At 39.3% G+C, this 20271-nt stretch overlaps 2 protein-coding genes across 25 annotated transcripts in view; both read left to right on the top strand.

Annotated features, from left to right (window-relative positions):
• The window catches only part of kif1aa (kinesin family member 1Aa), a 48568-nt gene extending 40060 nt beyond the window's left edge, over positions 1-8508 (top strand). For 10 of the 19 annotated variants that reach the window (XM_080297340.1, XM_080297335.1, XM_080297332.1 and 7 more), the window contains 12 exons: positions 2105-2131; positions 4293-4407; positions 4526-4659; positions 4759-4820; positions 4906-5051; positions 5884-6069; positions 6237-6308; positions 6423-6544; positions 6981-7124; positions 7214-7406; positions 7662-7780; positions 7871-8508. In XM_080297340.1, coding sequence (XP_080153466.1) covers positions 2105-2131; positions 4293-4407; positions 4526-4659; positions 4759-4820; positions 4906-5051; positions 5884-6069; positions 6237-6308; positions 6423-6544; positions 6981-7124; positions 7214-7406; positions 7662-7780; positions 7871-7913 — 1363 coding nt within the window. In that variant the 3' untranslated portion in view covers positions 7914-8508. Of the gene's footprint in view, positions 1-2104; positions 2132-3805; positions 3830-4292; positions 4408-4525; positions 4660-4758; positions 4821-4905; positions 5052-5883; positions 6070-6236; positions 6309-6422; positions 6545-6980; positions 7125-7213; positions 7407-7661; positions 7781-7870 lie in introns of all 19 variants that reach the window. The other 9 variants (XM_026157861.2, XM_080297336.1, XM_080297339.1 and 6 more) reach the window with 2 other exon arrangements.
• Positions 8509-13047: 4539 nt separating this feature from the next.
• Positions 13048-20234, top strand: scly (selenocysteine lyase). Of its 6 annotated transcripts, none has more exons than XM_026159071.2 (13): positions 13048-13160; positions 14405-14502; positions 14824-14933; positions 15325-15425; positions 15526-15703; positions 16326-16453; positions 16753-16908; positions 16992-17098; positions 17209-17245; positions 19267-19350; positions 19488-19587; positions 19754-19829; positions 19935-20234. In XM_026159071.2, the coding sequence occupies exons 2-13, from the start codon at positions 14411-14413 to the stop codon at positions 20086-20088; spliced, it is 1323 nt and encodes a 440-aa protein (XP_026014856.2). In that variant the 5' UTR covers positions 13048-13160; positions 14405-14410; the 3' UTR covers positions 20089-20234. The 6 variants fall into 6 exon arrangements, with proteins under 6 accessions (XP_026014856.2, XP_080153878.1, XP_026014857.2 ...); XM_026159072.2 differs by having other exon boundaries at positions 13066-13234; XM_026159073.2 differs by having other exon boundaries at positions 13079-13239.
• Positions 20235-20271: the final 37 nt, after the last annotated feature.

The following is a 20271-nucleotide window of genomic DNA, read 5'->3' as shown; positions in this document are numbered from 1 at the left end:
GTTCTTCAATTACAAGTGAGATTTATGAAATAATTTATAGCCCACAAAATCTTTAATGACATCTAATCTGCTGGGATCTGGTCACCCTAAGCATATAAGTTGTAAAAAGCATGGCAGCAGAGTCACAGCTTGAATGTTATGTAAGGAAACTCTGCAAATTCCCTTTGTGTTCTTATCGTTATCACTGTAACTGCATGACTATGCTGTAGATCCCTCTTTCTGACAACAGCAGGTCAGATCCAGAGTCACTTTCTTTGAGTTATTTAAGAATCTCTTTAAAGCTACACTTACCACACCAGTAGCTCTGAAGTCACTCGTCCATGCTGGCTGCGCGACCCTCCTTGGTGTTAATATATGCTGCTGTTGGTTGTCTCATTGCACCTACATGTTGCATCTCACTGTGTTCATCACCTCTCATTTAAATCCTCTCATCACTGACCCCAGTGTAGGTTTAAAAAGTGTTTTTTATTAACCGTGCACCTTAATTTTACTCTGTGTAAACAGATCAGTATAAAATAGAAATGCATGCCCTTCTAACTTTTCCACTGCCATGCATTTCTTTACTTAAATATAAAATCACTAACACACCTTTAACTATTTTGTTGTTGTTTTCTACTCAGTGCAGAGTCATTCATTTGACATGCAGCATTTCATCATTTTATTAAATCACCTGATTGACCTTCACTTTTCTAATGACCCTGGAAATGATGTTTCTGGGTGTGATGTACAACTGGAGCCTAGTTTATAAAGAAAAACAGAAGAACAGAGAAGGTGTATTGTTCCCTTAATGAGTAATAGCATAACTAACACAAAGTTCACAGGAAAGAGGTTAGAATGAGCTGTGGTGAATGTATAACAGAAAAATATGTTCTGACTTTTATACATGCAACTTTTTGTACAGACACTCATTTTATGCATCATTTCCTTGCCTCCTTTTCTTGCATTTTATCACAGATGCAAACCAAGGAGGTAAGAGAGGAGTTGAGCCAACATTTAACAGAATGAGAGGCTGCAGAGACATCATTTTAAAGTGATTTTAATTCAAAGTGTAGTGCAGAAGCAGTATCTGGCCATTGCTTTGTTACAGCCTGCCACTGGTATTATTTGATAGCGGTACACATTGTGAGAAGAGTGTAGAGATATCATGCATTTTTTTTGATAATCCTCTCCACACTAATGGAGACAGGCAGAAAGAAAAAATGAATACAAAAGAGTAATTACTTCTCCTGTTATGGTTTTTACATACCTTTCAAGCTCAAAAGACTTCCATAAATTACATAAATGTATGTGCTTCCTCCTCCTTCCTCTCCTCTGTGTGTTTTATAAATTGAGACATCCTTCAGGATTGATTTAATGTGGAGTGTCTGGCAAAGGATGGAGGAGAGAGGAGTCGAGGAAGTGCAAAACAGAGAAATGTAAAAAGCCCAGTTTGCACAGCTTAATGTTAGCATCCCACCAGTAGAGGGCAGTAGGTTTCTTTTTTACAGCTGATGAGAATTTAGGATTAAACAGCAATTGATTTGTAGATGGACCATTCGGTTAATAAATCAAGTAATTGCTGCCATAAAAGATGTTATTAACTCTTTTTTTGCTTCTTTATTAATATCTAAAATTACTTAACTCTCGTCCTTGTATAAATCTTATGGTAGTAACTCTTATGTAGTAGTAGACCTCCGTGAGTATATTTACAATATAAGAAATATGAATGATGATATTGTAATTATTCACATAAAAAGTCCTGAAAATTATAGCGCATCCTGACCCTGCTTTTTTTTTCTCATTGCTTAATCTCTCTTGCTTTCCGTATCGCCAAGAAATCTAACAACATCAGCAGCAGCATCGTCCAGATTTGGGTTTACTGCGTTTTAATGTAAAGCAACCGAGAGCTCCATACTGTACTAACCTCTAACCTCTGCTGGATCAGCCTTTCTTTAACCCTAATTGTTTGTCGTGTTATGGGCTCAGTAGCCAAAACTTAAGCTTAATGGCTAAGCGCCAGATCAAGCTGCAGTCCAGTGTGGTCAGAAACTAACATCACAGTATATGATGCTAACATTTTTCTCCCTCCAGTCCACTAACGGAATGTTGTTTTTTGCTTTTGCAGACAGTTTCTTGATTCGGACATGCCTAGGTATATTATTTGCCTCTGTTTTCATGCTCTTAAGTTACACGAACGCCTCATCTTTCTAACGTCCTCCATACCCTGTCATCTCTTTTGTGATTTTGTTACCTTCTCTCTGACTCTGTCATTGCTGTCAGCATTTCAATTGTGCCTCTTTGCTTCTCTGGCTGTGTTGGATGTGTGTTTGAGCTTCTGTCAGGCCGATGACGGACGGGATCTGCATGGCTCTGCTTTGTTTCGCGTGGACTGTCCTTGGCCGTGTCTCTGCTGGAGGTGTCGTGGGGCCAGTATCAAACTCTCGGTTTCCACTTCAGCTGATGAGGCAGATTTTAGAACACGAATGTTTACTCTGTCTTTAGCCTGTTTGTTTACAAATGCTCCTTTATTTGCAGATTACATTGAGAAGGCAGTAAAGTAAAACTGTGAAGAAGGTGCATTTGTACTGGTTACCAGTAGAGGGTGGTAGGAATCCATCACAGAAACATAGCCTAATTCTACAAAGGCAAACTGATATTTAAAAGAGGCTAAAAATAGGTTATTTTCTGCTTTTGTCTCTCAACACTGTTTCTTATGTTCATTTTTTTGGCCTTTACAGTGAAGGAATATTTTGAATCCATGGATATGATTTTGTTAGTCACCTCTAATCCCAAGAGTCAGAGTGTTTCCCATCAAAGCTACAGAATATTAACAGGAACACTGTTCGCTCGCTATTTCTCAAGTGCTGCAATATGGATCACATCATTTACAGTACGCGCTCTGGCACGATACTCCAGTGCAGCTATTAAAATGTATTCCAGTGAACCATTACCTCACCAGTAGCACTTTACACAAAATTGCTGCAATGTTGTGAATATTTTTAAATCCTACTCGTACCTCAGCGGAACTCTGCCAAACACCAGAAACAAATGGTTCCTCACATGTTATGCCAGGAGCATGACTTCAGTGCTGGCTCCCACTTTTTTAGGAGGCAGTAAAGTGCAGAGAAGCACATGTTGGAGGGGTGCAGGGAGGAAATTGCTTCGTTGTAGTGTAAGCGAACAGGTTCCTACTACTGGGGGAAAAAGTGTGCATGTGTGAAGGTGTGAATTTGTATAAACTTGCTAATTGCTGGCAACACAAAAGGCACCTCTCCTTTATTCACGCGAGCTCTACGCATAGATGTTTGCTTTCTTCTTAGTGACACTCTGTTCACTTTCCCACAAGGTCACCTCAGTCCAAGGCCAGTGGGCCCAACATCTGAACCTCATGAAGAGTCCGTACGGCCTCTTTTCATGGCTTACAGAAACATTAGTTTCCTTTTACAGTTCTTGCTTGGATTATCTTTTTTAGATTTAAGGCAGCACCGGGCTACTGGCCAGAATAATAAGTGACTTCAGTGTGTGATTATTTCCCCTCGAGGGACACGAGGAAAAATTGTGTACATTAGTGTATGGAGTAAATCATCGGAGGAATAGAAAGCAGCATTGTTGTGCTTGAAGAATGGTCCCGTGCTGTTATTTGACCTTCTCTAACGTACAGTAAATCAGCCGTCCTCACAGAACCTCCTCGCTCTATCTGATGAGCTTTGATGAGTTATCAGTGTGAAAAAAAGGCAAACAGCATCCCAGCCACACAAGCACACAAGCACAACATACTTCCTGACTCTCACTGTCTATTCTTTTGCTGATTTTCTCTTTCTCACAGCATTTCCCTGGGAGTTGACCATAGGTATTTCACTGCCCTGTCCCTCATGTTTACCTGCTCGTGCCTCATCCCTCCATTGCCTTTCTTTCTGTACCAATATTCATCTCTGCTCTCTTTGCTTTTCTGTGATGTTTTATACAAAGCAAACATAACTCAGTCTGTTTGTTGCATGCAAAATGATCATATAAGAGCTTTTGTTTTATTGAAAACTAGAGAAATATTTACTAAAATGTTTATATATTGCACAAGTGGATCAGTAAATTGATTTGCTTCTGTTTATAAATCATGATATTAGGGCACATTTTTCTGCTTAAATTGTTTATTATTGGAAATTTTTGGGATTTATCCAGTTTTTTATGTTTACATCTGCAGAGTAAACTTTAGCATGGGTTAAGCTCTGGCAGCTAATCTGTTGTTTTAGTAGAGGAACTTGAGTTTCGACTGCTGATTCAGTTTCTTGGCTTCTTGTCTCATCGGACCACCTCAGAACTTTCTTCCGGTTTGAGGCTGCTTGGGATAGCTCAATGCACAACTCCCTGCTCCTAAACCGAGTCACTCCATACGGGGAGAAGATCTATATGACCCTCTCAGCCTACTTGGAGGTACTGTACACTGCCTGCATTCATAAGAAGGAGAAATAGCTCTTACAGGATCAGAGGTGACGTGTGAGTTACTCTAGAGGAACAATGTTGGAAATGTCTCCTGTTTTATGAATTGCAGATGGAGAACTGCACGCAGCCTGCAGTTATTACCAAAGATATCTGCATGGTGTTTTACTCTAGGGACACAAAGCTCTCAGCTTCCCGATCAATCCGTAACCTTTTCGGTACTGGTAGCCTAAGAGCTGCAGATGGGTGAGGCATCTTAATCTTTAAAATCATCATTTAGCTAATTTGTTCTCTCTGATGATGTTCTATAAAATGTTAAATGCCCTCTCACTCCTGTTTTTTTAGAAACCGTGTAACTGGAGTTTATGAGGTCAGCCTGTGTCACCAGGCAGATGCAGGAAGCCCTGGTAAGAGGCAAGAAAAAAAAATGGTACAGTTTTGCATTTAGCTCAGTCGTCCTGAACTTCTAACATTGCACCCATCCCTCACCAGGAATGCAAAGGAGACGCAGGCGGGTGCTGGACACCTCCGTGGCCTACGTCCGTGGGGAAGAGAACCTGGCTGGATGGAGGCCACGTAGTGACAGCCTCATTCTGGACCACCAGTGGGAGCTGGAGAAACTCAGCCTCCTCCAAGATGTAAGATTTGTTTAATTTTTACTGTCTCTGTTCTTTCGCTCCGGTTGAGTTAAGCCTCGTGAATTCTATACTGGGCTTTGGTGCAGCTTTGCAGTTCATCCACTGCCAGAGACAAGTTTAGAGAGACAAGTTGTTGCTTAATTGAGCCTTCAAAGAGTAACTGAGATGAATGTCATTCAAATTGTACATTTTCCTTGACAAAAAATGCTGTCACTAATTAATGCTGGTTACGTGTCAGTGAGGGGATATTGAGGTTTTCCTAGGGCAAGTGAGAGACATAACGTCTCCCTTATCTCCTGGGTCTCCTCCTGGTTAGACACGCCGGAAGACCCTCAAAGAACTACCTCGTCTGGCTCCTTTCACCCACTTTCACCCAGAAGAAGCTCATTTCCACCACTTTCTGTCACTACCCACAGCTCATGGCCATGTGTGAAAATGGGAATCATCCAATAAACTGACAGTTCCGACTCCGTGCTCAGATTTGCCCTTAGTAAAATGGACCATTGCCACTCTTACCTCACTCCAGATTATTCACCAATACATTTGTCATTCTTCTGCTTCCACTTGTGAGCAGCACCCCAGCTTTCTAATCAATGGATAAGAAGAATTTGCCATCAGAAAAATATGAATAAAGCCAGCTGAGTCCTAGGGTTTATATTGCCCCATTCAGTTTTCTAATGTATGATATTAGAAGTGCCACAGAGAGCCGGCTCTGCTCCGTGCTTCTGATGGAAACCAGACTGGAATTTATCAAATAAACAGCTTTCCTTCCTAATTACCTCTTCAGGCAGGGGGCATTGTTTGCTGTTAGTGACTGATGTTTTTCTGCTAGGTGGAAAAAACCAAACATTACCTCCTTCTGAGGGAGAAACTAGAGTCCACGCTGCTCATGGGCCAGGAGACCCTTCAATCCTGTGTCACCGATGAGCTGAATGAGTCTCCTCAGCCCACTGAGATGGACCCCGAGGTCAGCTGCAACGAAATCACCACTGAGAGGCAGAGGGAGCTCGCTGCTAAGGTCAGCCGTCTTTACCCTGTCAATAATTTATTTCAGGTTTGACTTTATTGTAATGGGTTCTGTTCATATAAACGTTCCTGTCAAGCAGAAATGTAGTGCTTATCATGTCACACGTGATTTTGTTATATAACCCGACATTTTAAGCTCTCTCTCCTTTTTCCGTACAGTGTTTGCGGCTGCTCACTCACTCCTTCAACAGAGAATACAGCCATGTGTGTGTGAGCGCCAGTGAAAGCAAGGTCAGGCTTTAGGGGTTTAAACACACACACACACAGAAAATCAGATTTCTGTTTTTGTCGACTGAGTCCTCACATTTGCTCCGCTGTGGATCCGTGTGACTGTGTTCATTACAGATCTCTGAGATGTCCATCACAACGTTAAGAGAGTCCACTTCAATCTCTGCTCTTAACACAATCACCCCCTCCTCTACATGCCCTTCACTTGTTGAGGGCTGCTACAGCAATGCTGGACTCAGGTCAGTGCTCAGATTGACATGGTTGTTGTTCGTAATTATCAGAGCAGAGTGTTGACATTGGCTGCAGTTCACTTCCAGGGTGCTCTCAAGATGTTCCTCAAAGACATCTAAAATAAGTATTAACATCTCCTGCTGAAAAAACAAAAAAATATATTTAAAATGAATAAATAAAGTCGTAGTTCCAGAAACTCTTGACCTTAAGGTTTCCGCTTTTATACCAGACCCGCATGTAATAAGACAGAGATATAGAGCTGACAGAGTTGAACTCTCTCTCTTTTAAGGTGTTTGACATGTTTCATGTGCTTATCATCAGGAACAGAATCAGCAAATAGGTCTATTATTTTGAAATTCTCTGGTATTAACAGTATTTGGGTCTTGTAAGGCACAGAGAGCTCCTTTGTTGCTAGAGCTCAGATATTCTCTATTTTTACTGCAGACCCCCTGTCCCTCGCTCTCGTGTGGTTAGCTCCGGTCCTGATGCACAGCAGGACGCAGAGGCCAAGAAGTCCATCAACGGAGCCTCTGAAACTAAACCTCAGACCCGGAAGTTTGTCCCAGATATCCAGGAGATTCGAGTCAGGTGAGGAGGAAGAAGTCATTTCAGAACATTTTATTATTTGAGCTTTACTTCAGACCCAAACATGCTATTATATCATCTTTATCTTTCAGTCCCATCGTGTCGAAGAAGGGTTACTTGCATTTCCTGGAGCCGCTCACCAATGGATGGGTGAAGCGCTATGTTGTCGTGCGGCGGCCGTACGTCTACATCTACAACACGGAAAGAGACGCAGTGGAGCGAGCTATTCTCAACCTCTCCTCTGCCCAGGTGGAGTACAGCGAGGACCAGCAGGCAATGTTAAAGGTTGGTGAACCAGACTCCTCCATCAACAGTTTTATTAAGTTATTTTTTTAATGAACTTCACTTTAAGTCAGATCAACCCAACAGGTTTAAGTTACACACATCGCACAGTAAGTGAAAGTTAAGGTGCGCACTTTCAATTTAATAAAAATAGCAAGTTAAGGAAGCAGGTAGAGTAGAAAGTAGAAAGTTGAGTGAGAATCATTCAAAACGTTGCATTAAGCTTGCTGCATTAAGCTTTCGTGGCTCTTTCCACAGACCCCAAACACATTTGCTGTGTGCACAGAACATCGTGGAATATTGCTTCAAGCCACAAATGACAAAGACATGCATGACTGGCTGTATGCTTTTAACCCGCTCCTTGCTGGAACTATCAGGTAAGTTAAAAAAAATCTCAAGGTGGAAAAAAAAATTCTAACTGCAAACAAAATCTATTTTTAATGGACATTTTCTCATCTATCTCTCAGGTCAAAGTTGTCAAGAAGACGAGCCGGACAGATGAGGATGTGAAACAAGACATTTTAAAAAATGTCATGAGAGCAACTCAAAGACTATGATGTACATAGATCCTTGTCTCTATCCCGTTTCTCCTGCTGAGCCCCGTCTCCACCGCTACAGTCACCAACAACCATCTCTCTCCCCCGTACGTTCTCTGTTTATCACTAGTGTCCTCAGCACCTAAAGCACCCATTTCCTGTCAGGCCTATTCTGCAATGTGAGTCTCTTAGTCTGAAGAACCTCTTCAAAAACCTGTCACTGTACTGTACTGGAGTTTGTTCATAACTGGACGAGAGAAGAAAATGGAGGGAGTAGCAACAGTTTCTTATCTCAGATTACATGCGTATGGTAATGTACTGTAGTTGTTGTCGGTGACACATCAAGCCTTATACATCAGTTCTTAAAAAAAAAAAAAAAAAAAAAGCAGTGACAGGCATGTTTTCCTAAAGCTGCAAGGATCACATTGCTACATTTGCATCAGTAAATAGAAAAACTCTTCTACAGCTATATATAAAGGTCTAAACTGATTTGCATACAACATGCAGCTAAAAAATACGAAGGGACAGTCACGTGTCTCTCTCTTAGGAATATTTCTCTCTTCTTTCTGGTCCATAAATCCTGATATCCAGTAAGCTGCTTCCTCTTCCTAAAACTTCTAGAAACCTTAGCACACACAGCCTGGCACGGGAATGGCATCTCATCATAAACTTTATGTCGCTGTAGTAAATTCATGTTGTTTTTAGCCACTCGTAGGAGCACTGAGGTTACCTGCATTCCCACAAGAAGTAATCAGATGTCATGACATTAATTCTCCCATTTTAATCTCTACCTGTATTTTATTTGTTTTAAAATGTGATATATTTAGATATTTAACAGTTTTATTATTTATTTCTGCGTGTATTTATTTAAAAAAAAAAAAGCATTTATATTTCTAAAGTAGTAGTACAGTGCAATTTCTGCACACTGCACTTTTTAATGAGTTCTTTAAATGTTTAAATGATACAACCTTTTCCCCTCGTAATGAATATTACTGAAACAATTTAATAACTCACAGCTTCTTTATGCTGAAAATTACTTGAATAAATGCAATCTGATAAGCGATTAGCATAGTCACACCTTAGACCCAGCTAACGTGCATTTAAAATGCCCAGTAATTAGGTAGATGATATAAGTAGGTGGCCAGTTCATCCTCTGCTGCACAAAGCTACCTTATTCAATCAAAAGAAAAAGATGAAATCTTCTTCACAGTACAGAATATGAAGCTGTTTTTTTCCTGAATGATATGTATATTGATTGAATGTAGTGCCTCTCTTTTCAGGCATACTGCACACTACAGTATGCCTCTGCACCGGTTGCTTTGAAACTACATCCTTCATGCTGCTAAAATACTGTTCTGGGAGTGTCTGCAGGTCATATCATCACTTTCCTGCCTTCCATCATCATCATCGTCATTTCAAGTCCAAGCAGAAGGTTTCATTTATGATATCATAAAGTGTGGAATTTCCATAACACAAAGCATACTCAGAGAAACATATTTCAGGATTTTCACTCATACAAATGGCCATATTAAAAGGAACCCTGACTATGACCACATGTATAGTTTATTATATTAACATTAAAATCACTTAAAACTTAAAAGGGATGCCAATAAATCCACTGTAGATGTGTTAGTAATAAAGATTTGAACTCAAATGCTACCTTGGTTAGAAACACTGAACACGTACAAACTGCTGAGCTGATTGAATGGTCAGATTTTCACCTTTTCTGTAAACAGAGTCGTGATCTTTGGTTTGCTTTCAGAGCAGAGGGTTTACTGTCAGCAGCAGCTATTGTTTCCCATTTTTCAGGTTTCTTCAAGCTATTTTGAATCACTACCCAAAAACATTTGGACACCTATAAAAAGATTGCTGGAACAGCATTTAGTTTCAATGATCATTTCCAGCAGTATTTGTCAGCTTTTTTAGTGACTAAATGCATTAAATGCATTAGTGCTGAGAATGCAGCCACAGGTTCTTTCTCCTTTTCTCAGCAGCAGGAGATTAATGATCATGTCTCTTGTTTCCTTACTGCTGGAAATTACAATCAAAAGTAGCAGGGATACTGTTTATGGTTTGTATACTTCAGGTTGTTAAAAAGAGCATTTAGTTTACGTCACTGACCCAGAATGCATTGCATACTAATAGTACTTGCAACAGTTTTGTTGAATGTTGGCTATTTAAAGCATATTAAGGCCCACAAGTTAAATAGTCGGGGCTCCTTTTACACAGTTTTAGTCCTGTTGGCAAATTTTTGATGAAAATGCAACCATGCCTCTCGTTTAAAAACCCTCAACAGATAAAGCGTGTGAGCTGTTGTGAGAAGTTGGACTGATGAGCGTGCCTCAGGTCATCCAGCCTAGAGAGCATGCTCAGTGAGAGCATGACATGTCATTTGAGAGTAAGTGAGAGTAAAATTAAACATAACTCCAGTTCAGTATGTTCTTAGTTTGGCTGCTGATGTAATACCTTCATTAACGTCTAATAAGAAGTATCTTTCCAGAGGTTTTAAAGTATTCTGTGTGCTATGGAAATCATCAGTTCATCGACAGTTGAGACAAATCAAACAACCAGAATATTTTTTTGTAACAAACAGATTAAAGTGTACTTCAGGCCACCATATCTCAAACATGTTTTTGTCGCATCTCATTTCCTAAAATTCAACGTGGTCAGAAAAAAGAATGCGTGTCCCCGGGTTTGCTCCAGTCTGGTCTCCATGGTGACTTTTTTCCTCATGTTTTTATTGGGCCTTCTAATGTACATCACATTTGAGCCAACCAAAGTTTTGTTGTTGCAGTCACAAAAATGTAACACTGAATGTAAACTGATCTTTGAAAATACTTACTCTGCTGAAATAATCGTTTTGAATTGTCTTCACATTCCGGTTCCTTATTGATTGTACGTAGGTCAATATCAGGGAACCTTTTGGAGGCTGTGGGACATAGCTGAAACAGTCTGTCCACTAATGTATGGGAGGGTGGTGGTTCACTGTGTCCCAGCTGGGCATCATGTACAGAGTAATGCTGTAGGTTACCTTACTGTCGAGTTTTCAGTATCACCGTCATGCTCTTGGCAGCCTTCACTTAATCTACTTTTTCTAAACCCTCCCCTTTTCAAGGAACATCATTTCCATTTTTGTGCTTCCATATCTTTTTCACACCATTACTTTTCTTTCTCTTCAGATATTTTTTTGCATTGTATATAAACATGATTGCTGTGAACACTGTATTATAAAGTTGCACCCATTTACAAATGGGCCGTAGTTCAGTCGATGTCTCTGAGTGTTGGAGTTTTAGCGTCAGCTGTTTGTGTACACTAAACACATTGTCATATATGAAATAAACATGGAAAATATGCAACACAAAAATGACTTCTCTCTTTTTTTGTTAAAGACAATACAACTTTTGATTTTGGCTTGTCAGTTGGGCAATCACAGATATTGTTATGATGTTGATAATGTTTATCCGGAAGACCCAAACTCAAAAACCCCAAATCAGACTTTAACGTACCCAAAGAGCTCTGCCATCAAAGTCCATCTGGCAGACTTTGCAACTAAGACATAGATGCATCACTTTAGTCTGTCATGACATCAGTTACAGCTAACGGTTCCTCCTTCTGCATTGCTTGGCTTATCAGCTATTTAACAGGTAACTATGCTCAGCATAGAAATGTGTCACATGTCAGTCCTTATCTTGAAGTGACTCTAAGCCCAAGCCAGCTGTATTAGTGTTAGAATTATGAAGGTGAGAACTGTATGTTGGTGTTGTATGTTTTAATAGTACTCAGCAGAGTACAAATCACACATACCTTTCGTGCATTACACTGGAAAAAATTGAGGCCTGCAGTTTGTGAGCTGTGAGCCCATAAAGTCATCAGGAAAGCATTTACTGAGTTCACAGGTTAAGTAGCCAAGGCGGTTTTTCACACACTTCTATATGACTGAAAATCTTTGAACATAAAATGTGGGTTAAAACATTTCAGCAGCTTCATACGGAGGAGGATTAGGGCCGTTGGGGGGGAAAAAATTCTGAGGGGAAAAAAGTCAGAATTCTGACTTTAATCTCAGAATTCAGACTTTTTTCTCAGTTTTTCTTTCCAGTGGCCCTAATCCTCTTCCATAGCTTCATTATTAGGGAACCTGCATCAATCTTTTATATACAGTTCACGTCATTTGTGAAAAACATTTCTGAGAATGACCCCATCATTTCCTCCATATGTAGTTGTAATAAAGTATAATTCATATAAAGAAAATTAGTTCATATCTATATTTAAAAATGTTTCTTAAAGTTTATATCGGACCCGAGAATCCATTACTGGCCAGGCTCAGGGACAAGACGGAGACAAAGAATCCTGAACTGAAATCGTTGGGAGATTTCCACAACAGCTTCCAAAGCGAACAAAATATCTTAAAATGTTTGTTTTCTAAAGTAACTTTTAACTGTAAAAAGAAACAACTTTTTTTTTTTACTGAATCAGCCTTTTTATGTTGGAGTTAAATAAAGTTAAATAAAGCAGTTAAATAAAGGTACACTGTCTGTTTTTTTGAGCTCATGAAAAGTTGTATTTAGAGATATGTAGTCCTCAGCCACGCTAAAAAAAAATTACAGACAAATTATGGATAATTATAAATTAAAAGTCCCAAATGAATACAGACTATTAAGAATGAATTAATCGCAGAACAACTACGATCAGAGAAATAAAATACTCCTGGCACTTTCAGCTCCCTGGCTGTTGCTAAGCAGCAGACGCCAGTGTTGCCATGTCTGTGTGTCAACGTTTTTTAGGAGCTGTTTCTAAAATAATTCTCTTCTTATTTTACTTACTTACTGTTAACATAAGTCTCCATCTTCTGGATTTAAGTTAATGAATTATTATTCTTTTTTCAACATGGTACCTGCCGGACTTCAAACGAAAATAAAACTAACCCTTCTGAGTCTTCCCCAAGTTGTGAGGTGACAAATCTCTGAATAATTTTTGCTTTTTAGTAATTAATTATATTTACAAAATAAAGAATAAAATACTGAAGAACATGACAGTAACGCTCAATTCTTCTACATAATAAATTAATATTTCTTGTGCGTTTTCTTCGAGATATTAAACTGTGGGGTTTCCTTTAACAAATCTGGCAACCCCGTCTGGGACGTGACAGAAACATGCTAGCTGGCTGATGATTGACCCGTATAGTTGTAAATCCATTTAGGAAATCTTCACATCAGCTTACAAGGTCAGATACAAAGCTTTGGCTGTCCCTGGAGGATTCAGTTCCTTTATCAATTTAAGCTTAAAGGCGGAATCACAGTTAAGTACGATGTTATAGCGAAACTAAGTTAGCTAAAAATTAGCTAGCTGCAGGCTAAAGTGAGAGCTGTCACAGAAAGTTAGCGCTAGCTGGATAATGAAGAGCTCGAGCTGACTGACAGTGTCCCTAAAGATATCTGTGGTTCTTTTAATACGTTTTCTGTGTGCTGGTTGACTAGAACAGTGTTGTGAACAGGGCGCTATCAGCTGGATGTTACGTTTGCTGACTACTGACAAGACACTGGACAACTATGACCATTAAAAAAATCTTTTTTAAGACTGTGTGTTCACTGAACTTATAGCACTATAGAGGATCTGCTAATAAGTGCGCATTTCATAAATTTGTGAAGCTGTACGTGACTAACACTGCGTGATGAAGCAATCCAAACCGTGTGCGTGGCACAGTCACTAGAATTGGCAAGCATTCAGTTTGTGATGCAGAAAATCCATGAAAAGGTTTTAGATAAGTTTTACACTGCTGGAAATGCAGCGAATGGGACACAAGGTAGGCAGTCATTTAAGCTGTTTATCACAGAGAATATCCAATAACTACGTTTCAGTTTCCTTTTTAATGTGCAGCTGTCACTTTAGAAATAAACAGCATCTCTTTGATGAGAAATCCATTTAAATCCATTAAAAAGCAAAGAAGCAGATGAACTGTGAAATAAACAAAAGTTGCATATTCAACAACACGTCTCTGTTTTCCATATCCTGTCAGTCTGTCTCTACAGATTGCAGATCGCAGCCAGAGGAACAAAATCTTGTATTTTATGCAAAATAACAATAATGTGTAAATCTTTGTATAATTAAAACAACTTACTGAAATAGATAAATACTTTAGTCTTTATTTATAATCCAGTTTTATAGACTAATGCTAATCACCACCAAAATATTTTGTAGTGACTGCAATTTTTACACTTTTGGTGGGCGGATTCAGGGTAAGGGTCTAAACTCATTCAGTCACATTTTGATGTGTGACTGAACAAAAAACTGGATCCCAGATATCAGAATAAAGTAAATAAAATGACACACACACAAAGTATCAGCATCTGCCGTCAGTGAATGTCATCTTATTTGCAGACAGACTGATGCTAGTTATAATCTAGTTATAATCTAATTTATCTATTCAGACATCCAGATAAATGAAATAAATGTCCTTTCCTCTCCAAGGGTATTATGGCCAAAAAGCTTGATGATGTCCCGCTGGTACAGGGTCCGACCTTCAGTGAACGTAATTTTCATCACTTTTCTGAGATGAATCTAGACAGGTAAGAAAATAATGTTGATATATATCAAGTTACTTGTACAGCAGCTGTGATGCTGTAACTTAGGACTGCTGAATTAATATTGATTTATCATAGTTACTGAGGTTATAGGTAGGTTTTAGAAAATTTGTGTATTTTCTTTAAATATTTTTCTTATTTTAAGAATGGTCAGAAACCAAAGTAATTGATTGCAATTTAAGTAATCGAAATTTCACTTTTTTATGAGTTGATCTTGTTAGTAGATCGTTTATTAATATGTTATGACGCATATACTTCCCATAGGACAATGCACAAAGTGTGATGAGAATATTTTGTATATTTCAGGATCTACATGGATTACAATGCTACTACCCCTCCAGAACCAGAGGTGATTCAGGCCATTTCTGAAGCCCTCCAGGATGCCTGGGGAAACCCAAGTAGCAACTATATAGCAGGTGAGGAAGGCTTGAAGCTGTGTCAAAACTAACAGGTTTAAAATTATTGTTATTATTTTTCCATGTGTATTGAATAAAGTTTTGTGAGAATTTTTTTTAAAATTCCATATTGTATGTGCAAATCCCAGCCTAGTGACAAGAATTGGACATTACTGCTCTAACTCTGTATTCCTGTGTGAAATATGACAAGGTCACTCTACCAAATAAATACAATAGAAACTGTTAAATGTATGTTGTGTAACTGGAGGAGGGAATACAATCACAGCAGCTTGTGTGGATTAAACTTGTGGCTTTCTCTGAGTGCTGAATGTGAAGTTTTTACTGTTCTAAGTGAGTTTCACTGTCAAAAGAGAATGCTACATCTAAATGTTTCAATCATTTATATTTTCAGGTGCTAAAGCTAAGGCTATCATCAATCAGTCCAGAGAAAATGTGGCAAGAATGGTTGGAGGGAAAGCAGAGGACATCATTTTTACCTCAGGCGGAACTGAGGTGGGCAGGGCTCTTTTTTGACGCAAATAAGTTATATGAGTAATTTATGATCCTGGGACATTACAAACTGGTCATTTACAGTAAAGATTTTTTTTTTCAGGCCAATAACCTGGTGTTGCACACCGCTGTAGAGCACTTCAGGAAGCACTGCAGGGCTGCAGAACAAGGTGCAGGACACCAGAATGGATGCACGGGCCTTCCTCACATCATTACTTCTAATGTGGAGCATGACTCAGTCAAACTAGTTGCTCAGCACCTTGAAAAGGAAGGAAAAGCAGGTAGGAAGCCACTCTGTGTAGCTTTTATTAAAATAAAAGATTAATAAAGAAATATTTCCTGTATTACAAAGGACAGTCTATGCTTTTCTTTATTTTACTTTAAAGAGAAATCTGTCAATAACATGCTTCAGATTTTCTGTGGGCAATCAAAATGTCTAAAATAAATATCAAGACAATTAAAGGTCTTAAATTATTTTATATCCCATTTGCTGCCAATAACATTAATGTCATAATCTTTTTTTTAATGAAGATGTAGTACCTTCTATGTGCCAACACGTAAGAGTGCTAACCCAATGGAAAACTTTCATTTAATTCCGCTTTTTTACATTTTAATTATTAATTATTGAGTTTCTGAAAAGGTCTTGAAAAGTACTGATTTCCATTTTTAAATAGTGCCGGATCCTTGATACTCTTCCAGTCATGGTTCATGTTAAATGTTGTCAAAGAAAAAGTGGATTCAGCATATAAACTGTTAAAGCACTGCCTCCTGGTGGTGAAAGTTTTGGTTTAATTCTGTGGAGGGCAATTACAAAAAGTACCTTTAAACAAATCAAGATTTGCATAACCTAATGTAGGCTCCTTGCCTTTAATTACTCTCTTTGTTTTTTGTTTTTTTCCATAGACGTGACTTTTGTGCCCGTCTCTAAGGTGACAGCCCGGGTCGAGGTGGAGGATATCATTGCCGCTGTGCGCCCCAACACTTGTCTCATCTCTGTTATGCTGGCCAACAATGAGACGGGAGTCATTATGGTAAGATGAGAGAGAGGCTAGAAAATCAGCCGAGTTTCTGCTAGTACTAATCTATCCATTCATCAATTTTTTTCCACTTACCCAGTTCAGGGTCGTGGACGGGCTGGAGCCTATCCCTGCCATACTAATGTTAGAGAAACCATTTTTGGGTTCTTAAATTAGACGATTAACACGTAGGATAGTGTCTAGCTTTAAAGGAGCTTATTTTCTTATTAAATCATTACTTATAATTGCAATGTGTCTATGAGTCTATGCAGCTCTGTTTACAGCTGAATGCTGAACCACCTTCTTGTTGTCAGCCGCTTCAGGAGATCTGCCAAAGAATAAAGTCTCTGAACAAGCAGCGTGAGCGCCTCAGGATCCTGCTCCACACAGATGCTGCTCAGGCCTTGGGGAAAATCCGAGTTGATGTCAGTGATCTGGGAGTGGATTACCTCACCATAGTGGGACACAAGGTCAGGATCTGCTGTGTGGGACATCTTAAGAGCTTTTTATAGCAAGACTAAAATGTTATTGAGAGGTTTTGTTGTGTTTCTAGTTCTATGCCCCTCGCATTGGTGCTTTGTACGTGAACGGCCCTGGGACCAAAACTCCATTGTATCCGATGCTTTTTGGTGGAGGACAGGAGAGGAACTTTAGACCAGGGTGATGATCTTTACTGTAAAATACTGAATAAGAATGAAACACTGGTATTAATGAAATAAGTGCAGTTCTAATTTATAAGTGTCTCCTTTCTGTCTTTGTTATTATTACAGCACAGAAAACACACCGATGATTGCCGGTCTTGGAAAGGTGCATTTCCTTCACTAAATGTACAGTACTGGAATGATTTCTAGGACTTTTCTAATGTTTCTCTTGAAGCATAAACCATTTATTTTCTCAATATTTTCTCAGTTAGAGGCCCTCAAAGTACAAAGGGATTGTTTAAAATAATTTTTCCAGCATTTTTTGTTTAATCAAAATTCATAAGTGAAGGACATATCCACATGACATTTTCTGGCCAATAATGGTTTAAACTGATGTATGAAACCTTGTATTTCATTAGTTGCATGTTATAAATGCTTTATACATACAGCACTATTAAGTGGTACCACAGTTTCTTTACAATAGAACTGCAGTGGACAAATAACATGAACAAACACATGATATTATTTTAGTTTGTTGTACTGAATGTCTGCATTAATTACTATGGTTAAAAGCAGTCAAAGTTCGATGACTAAAAATGGTTATTGCTTGTGGTGGAGATGGAAGATTAATCAGTAATGCTCTAAATATAAATAATGTGACACTTTCCAGCATTTAAAAAGCTTTCAAATACAGTGATTTATTGTGGGTGAATGTTTATTGATACATTGTTTACCACAGAATCTGTTGTGTTAGCATTATAATCATGGGCAAAGCAAAACACTTATTATTGCTACAAATACTTGAGTTGCATAATATAAATATTGTACTACAAGTATACTCACCAATCATTTAATTAGAAACACCATAGAGGTTCTCTTTGTCTCAGCTCTGAGTGTCAGGGGGTCCAAATAAAGTTGGAAACATAGCCACTTATCCAACTGTGGTCATGGGGAGGTCTGAACTGGTCCAGCTTAGAGCCAACACTTGGACAAACCCAGCAAGTATTGCTGAAACAGTGACTTTACTTCCCTAGTTTACTGATGAAAACTAAATCGCCATTGTTTCCACAGCAGTGGTCAGATCGTCACTTACAAAGCAAAAAAAATATCTGTTGAAGAAAACAAATGCACATGTGTTTGTTTTTTAAAATACATTTAATTGACAACTGATTTGGTTAGTAAAAGGGTGTGAACAGACAAACAAAGCCAAAGCAGACTAAGGCTAGTGTTAAATCACACTTCAAAAAGTAACTATAAACAAGGGGACTATAGGGACAGAGCCATATTACCAAACAAGTAGATGGAACAAGTTGGTGAGGAATCGGAGGATGATTTTGAACTGATGTGCCAGCTGAGGCGGGAGCCGAAACCACAACGATGCAGTGACCATAAAACAGACAAAGAGAGAGTAAGAAATAGAGGTGTTGGGTAGACACTAGAGGATGGGTGTTATGAACGATACCCATCCCTAGGTACACACTGAATCCAATGTTTTTGGACTGTAGGAGGAAGCTGGATTACCCAGAGAGGACCCTAAAATCCATGAACATGAGGATTACACAGAGAGAGACCAGGAGATTCAAATCTGGAGCCCTGTTCCTCCAAAATGACAGTTTTAACCACTGCGCCACCCTGAAGCAGGTGTTTATTAAAGGTTTCTGGAGCTGTAACCTCTAGAATCGACACTCAGACCATGATTTATCGCTAGTAAGAGGTCAACGGTGTGCCAGAAAGAAGAAGACTTCCCCTACTGCTATTAGTCCACCTGAACTAAACCAAAAGGCAGATTGGTTCATGAATTCATGTTATTTTACACTTTATATTGTTTTATATTCTTTATATTGGCAGACAGAAGACTGCCTGAGAAACCTCCTGTGTTTGCCTGAACACCATTTTTACATTCTATGTGAACATTTTTGGCTTTTTTTGCCAGACAGAAAACTAGGGGGAACAACATGCAGGAAACGCTTTGGGGTGGAATCGAAGTCAGACCCTTGCAGTCTTTTTGGCATATGGGTCACATATGCCCATATGCTTATGTGGCCTGCTGCCAAGTGATTGTCCTTTTTTGCTTTATTGAATAGTAAGCAGGTGTGGAGGTGTTTCTAATAAAGTGCTTGGTAATTAAATAGCTGTAACAGTGTGCCTCTTTTAAAGCTACCTATTTATTATTTGTGTGTCTATTAGGCTGCAGAGCTGGTGACCTCTAATCTGTCAGATTATGAGAGTCATATGCAAAGAATTAAACTTTACTTAGAAGAACGACTGCAGGTGAGCTTGAGTCTGATGTGCACCTTAGTTTTGTTTGTTTGCATTGTGATGAGTAGTCTTGAAATTGTGGTTTTGACGGTCTTTCTCCTCCTTCTCTGTAAAATGTACTCCTTTGCGTTTCTTTCATTCTTCCAAAGGCCGTGTTTGCAGGCCGGATCCGCTTCAACAGCCATTTCCTCGGCTCTGATATCCTCCCTAACACATGTAACGTGTCCATCCTGGGCCCAAGATTACAAGGTGATGTCATGACTCTTCTCTGTCCTATGTCTGTTTTGGCTTGCTGGTCCCAACAGTGTCCTCTAACCCTACACCAATGTTTGTCAGAGGCAGGTCATGACCTGCACGAGGCTATTTGTAAACTACAAAGGCTTTGAATGATTAATCTCTCCCCCTCGTGCTTTAGGCTGGAGAGTATTGTCAAACTGCAGGAGGCTGCTAGCCAGCGTCGGCGCCGCCTGCCACTCAGACAGTGGAAACAGGTAAAAGAGTCCCTCTTTTAAGCTGTTATGCTTTTGTCCACACACTGTATTGTTTGCTGTTAGATAACACTCCCCTCCTGCTCTCCTCCTGTTTATATCCATCAGACCTTCCCACATCCTTCTGAGCTGTGGCGTCCCCTCAGAGGTGGCAGCTAACGCTATGAGGCTGAGCGTTGGCAGGGAGACGACTGAAGCAGATGTGGATGCAGTTGTGGAGGACCTGAGGGAAACCGTGCAACTGTTGGAAGAAATGAACTGATGGCTTTCATTTGCACAAAGTTATTCTGCAGGTCAAATAAGAATGCACAGAGCTAAACATGCGCCATCTGTGTTTATCGACACTTTAACCGATCATGTAAAATGCATGAAATATTTCATATAAATAATAAAAATGGAAAACTCAAAGTGACCTTAGGGGTGATGTTATGTAGGAGTGTACTCG

The sequence above is a fragment of the Astatotilapia calliptera genome, chromosome 23 (genome assembly GCF_964374335.1).
Source record: "Astatotilapia calliptera chromosome 23, fAstCal68.1, whole genome shotgun sequence".
NCBI lineage: Eukaryota > Metazoa > Chordata > Actinopteri > Cichliformes > Cichlidae > Astatotilapia > Astatotilapia calliptera.
Note: the sequence above shows the minus strand (reverse complement) of the source record. Positions and strands in the feature narration are given on the sequence as shown.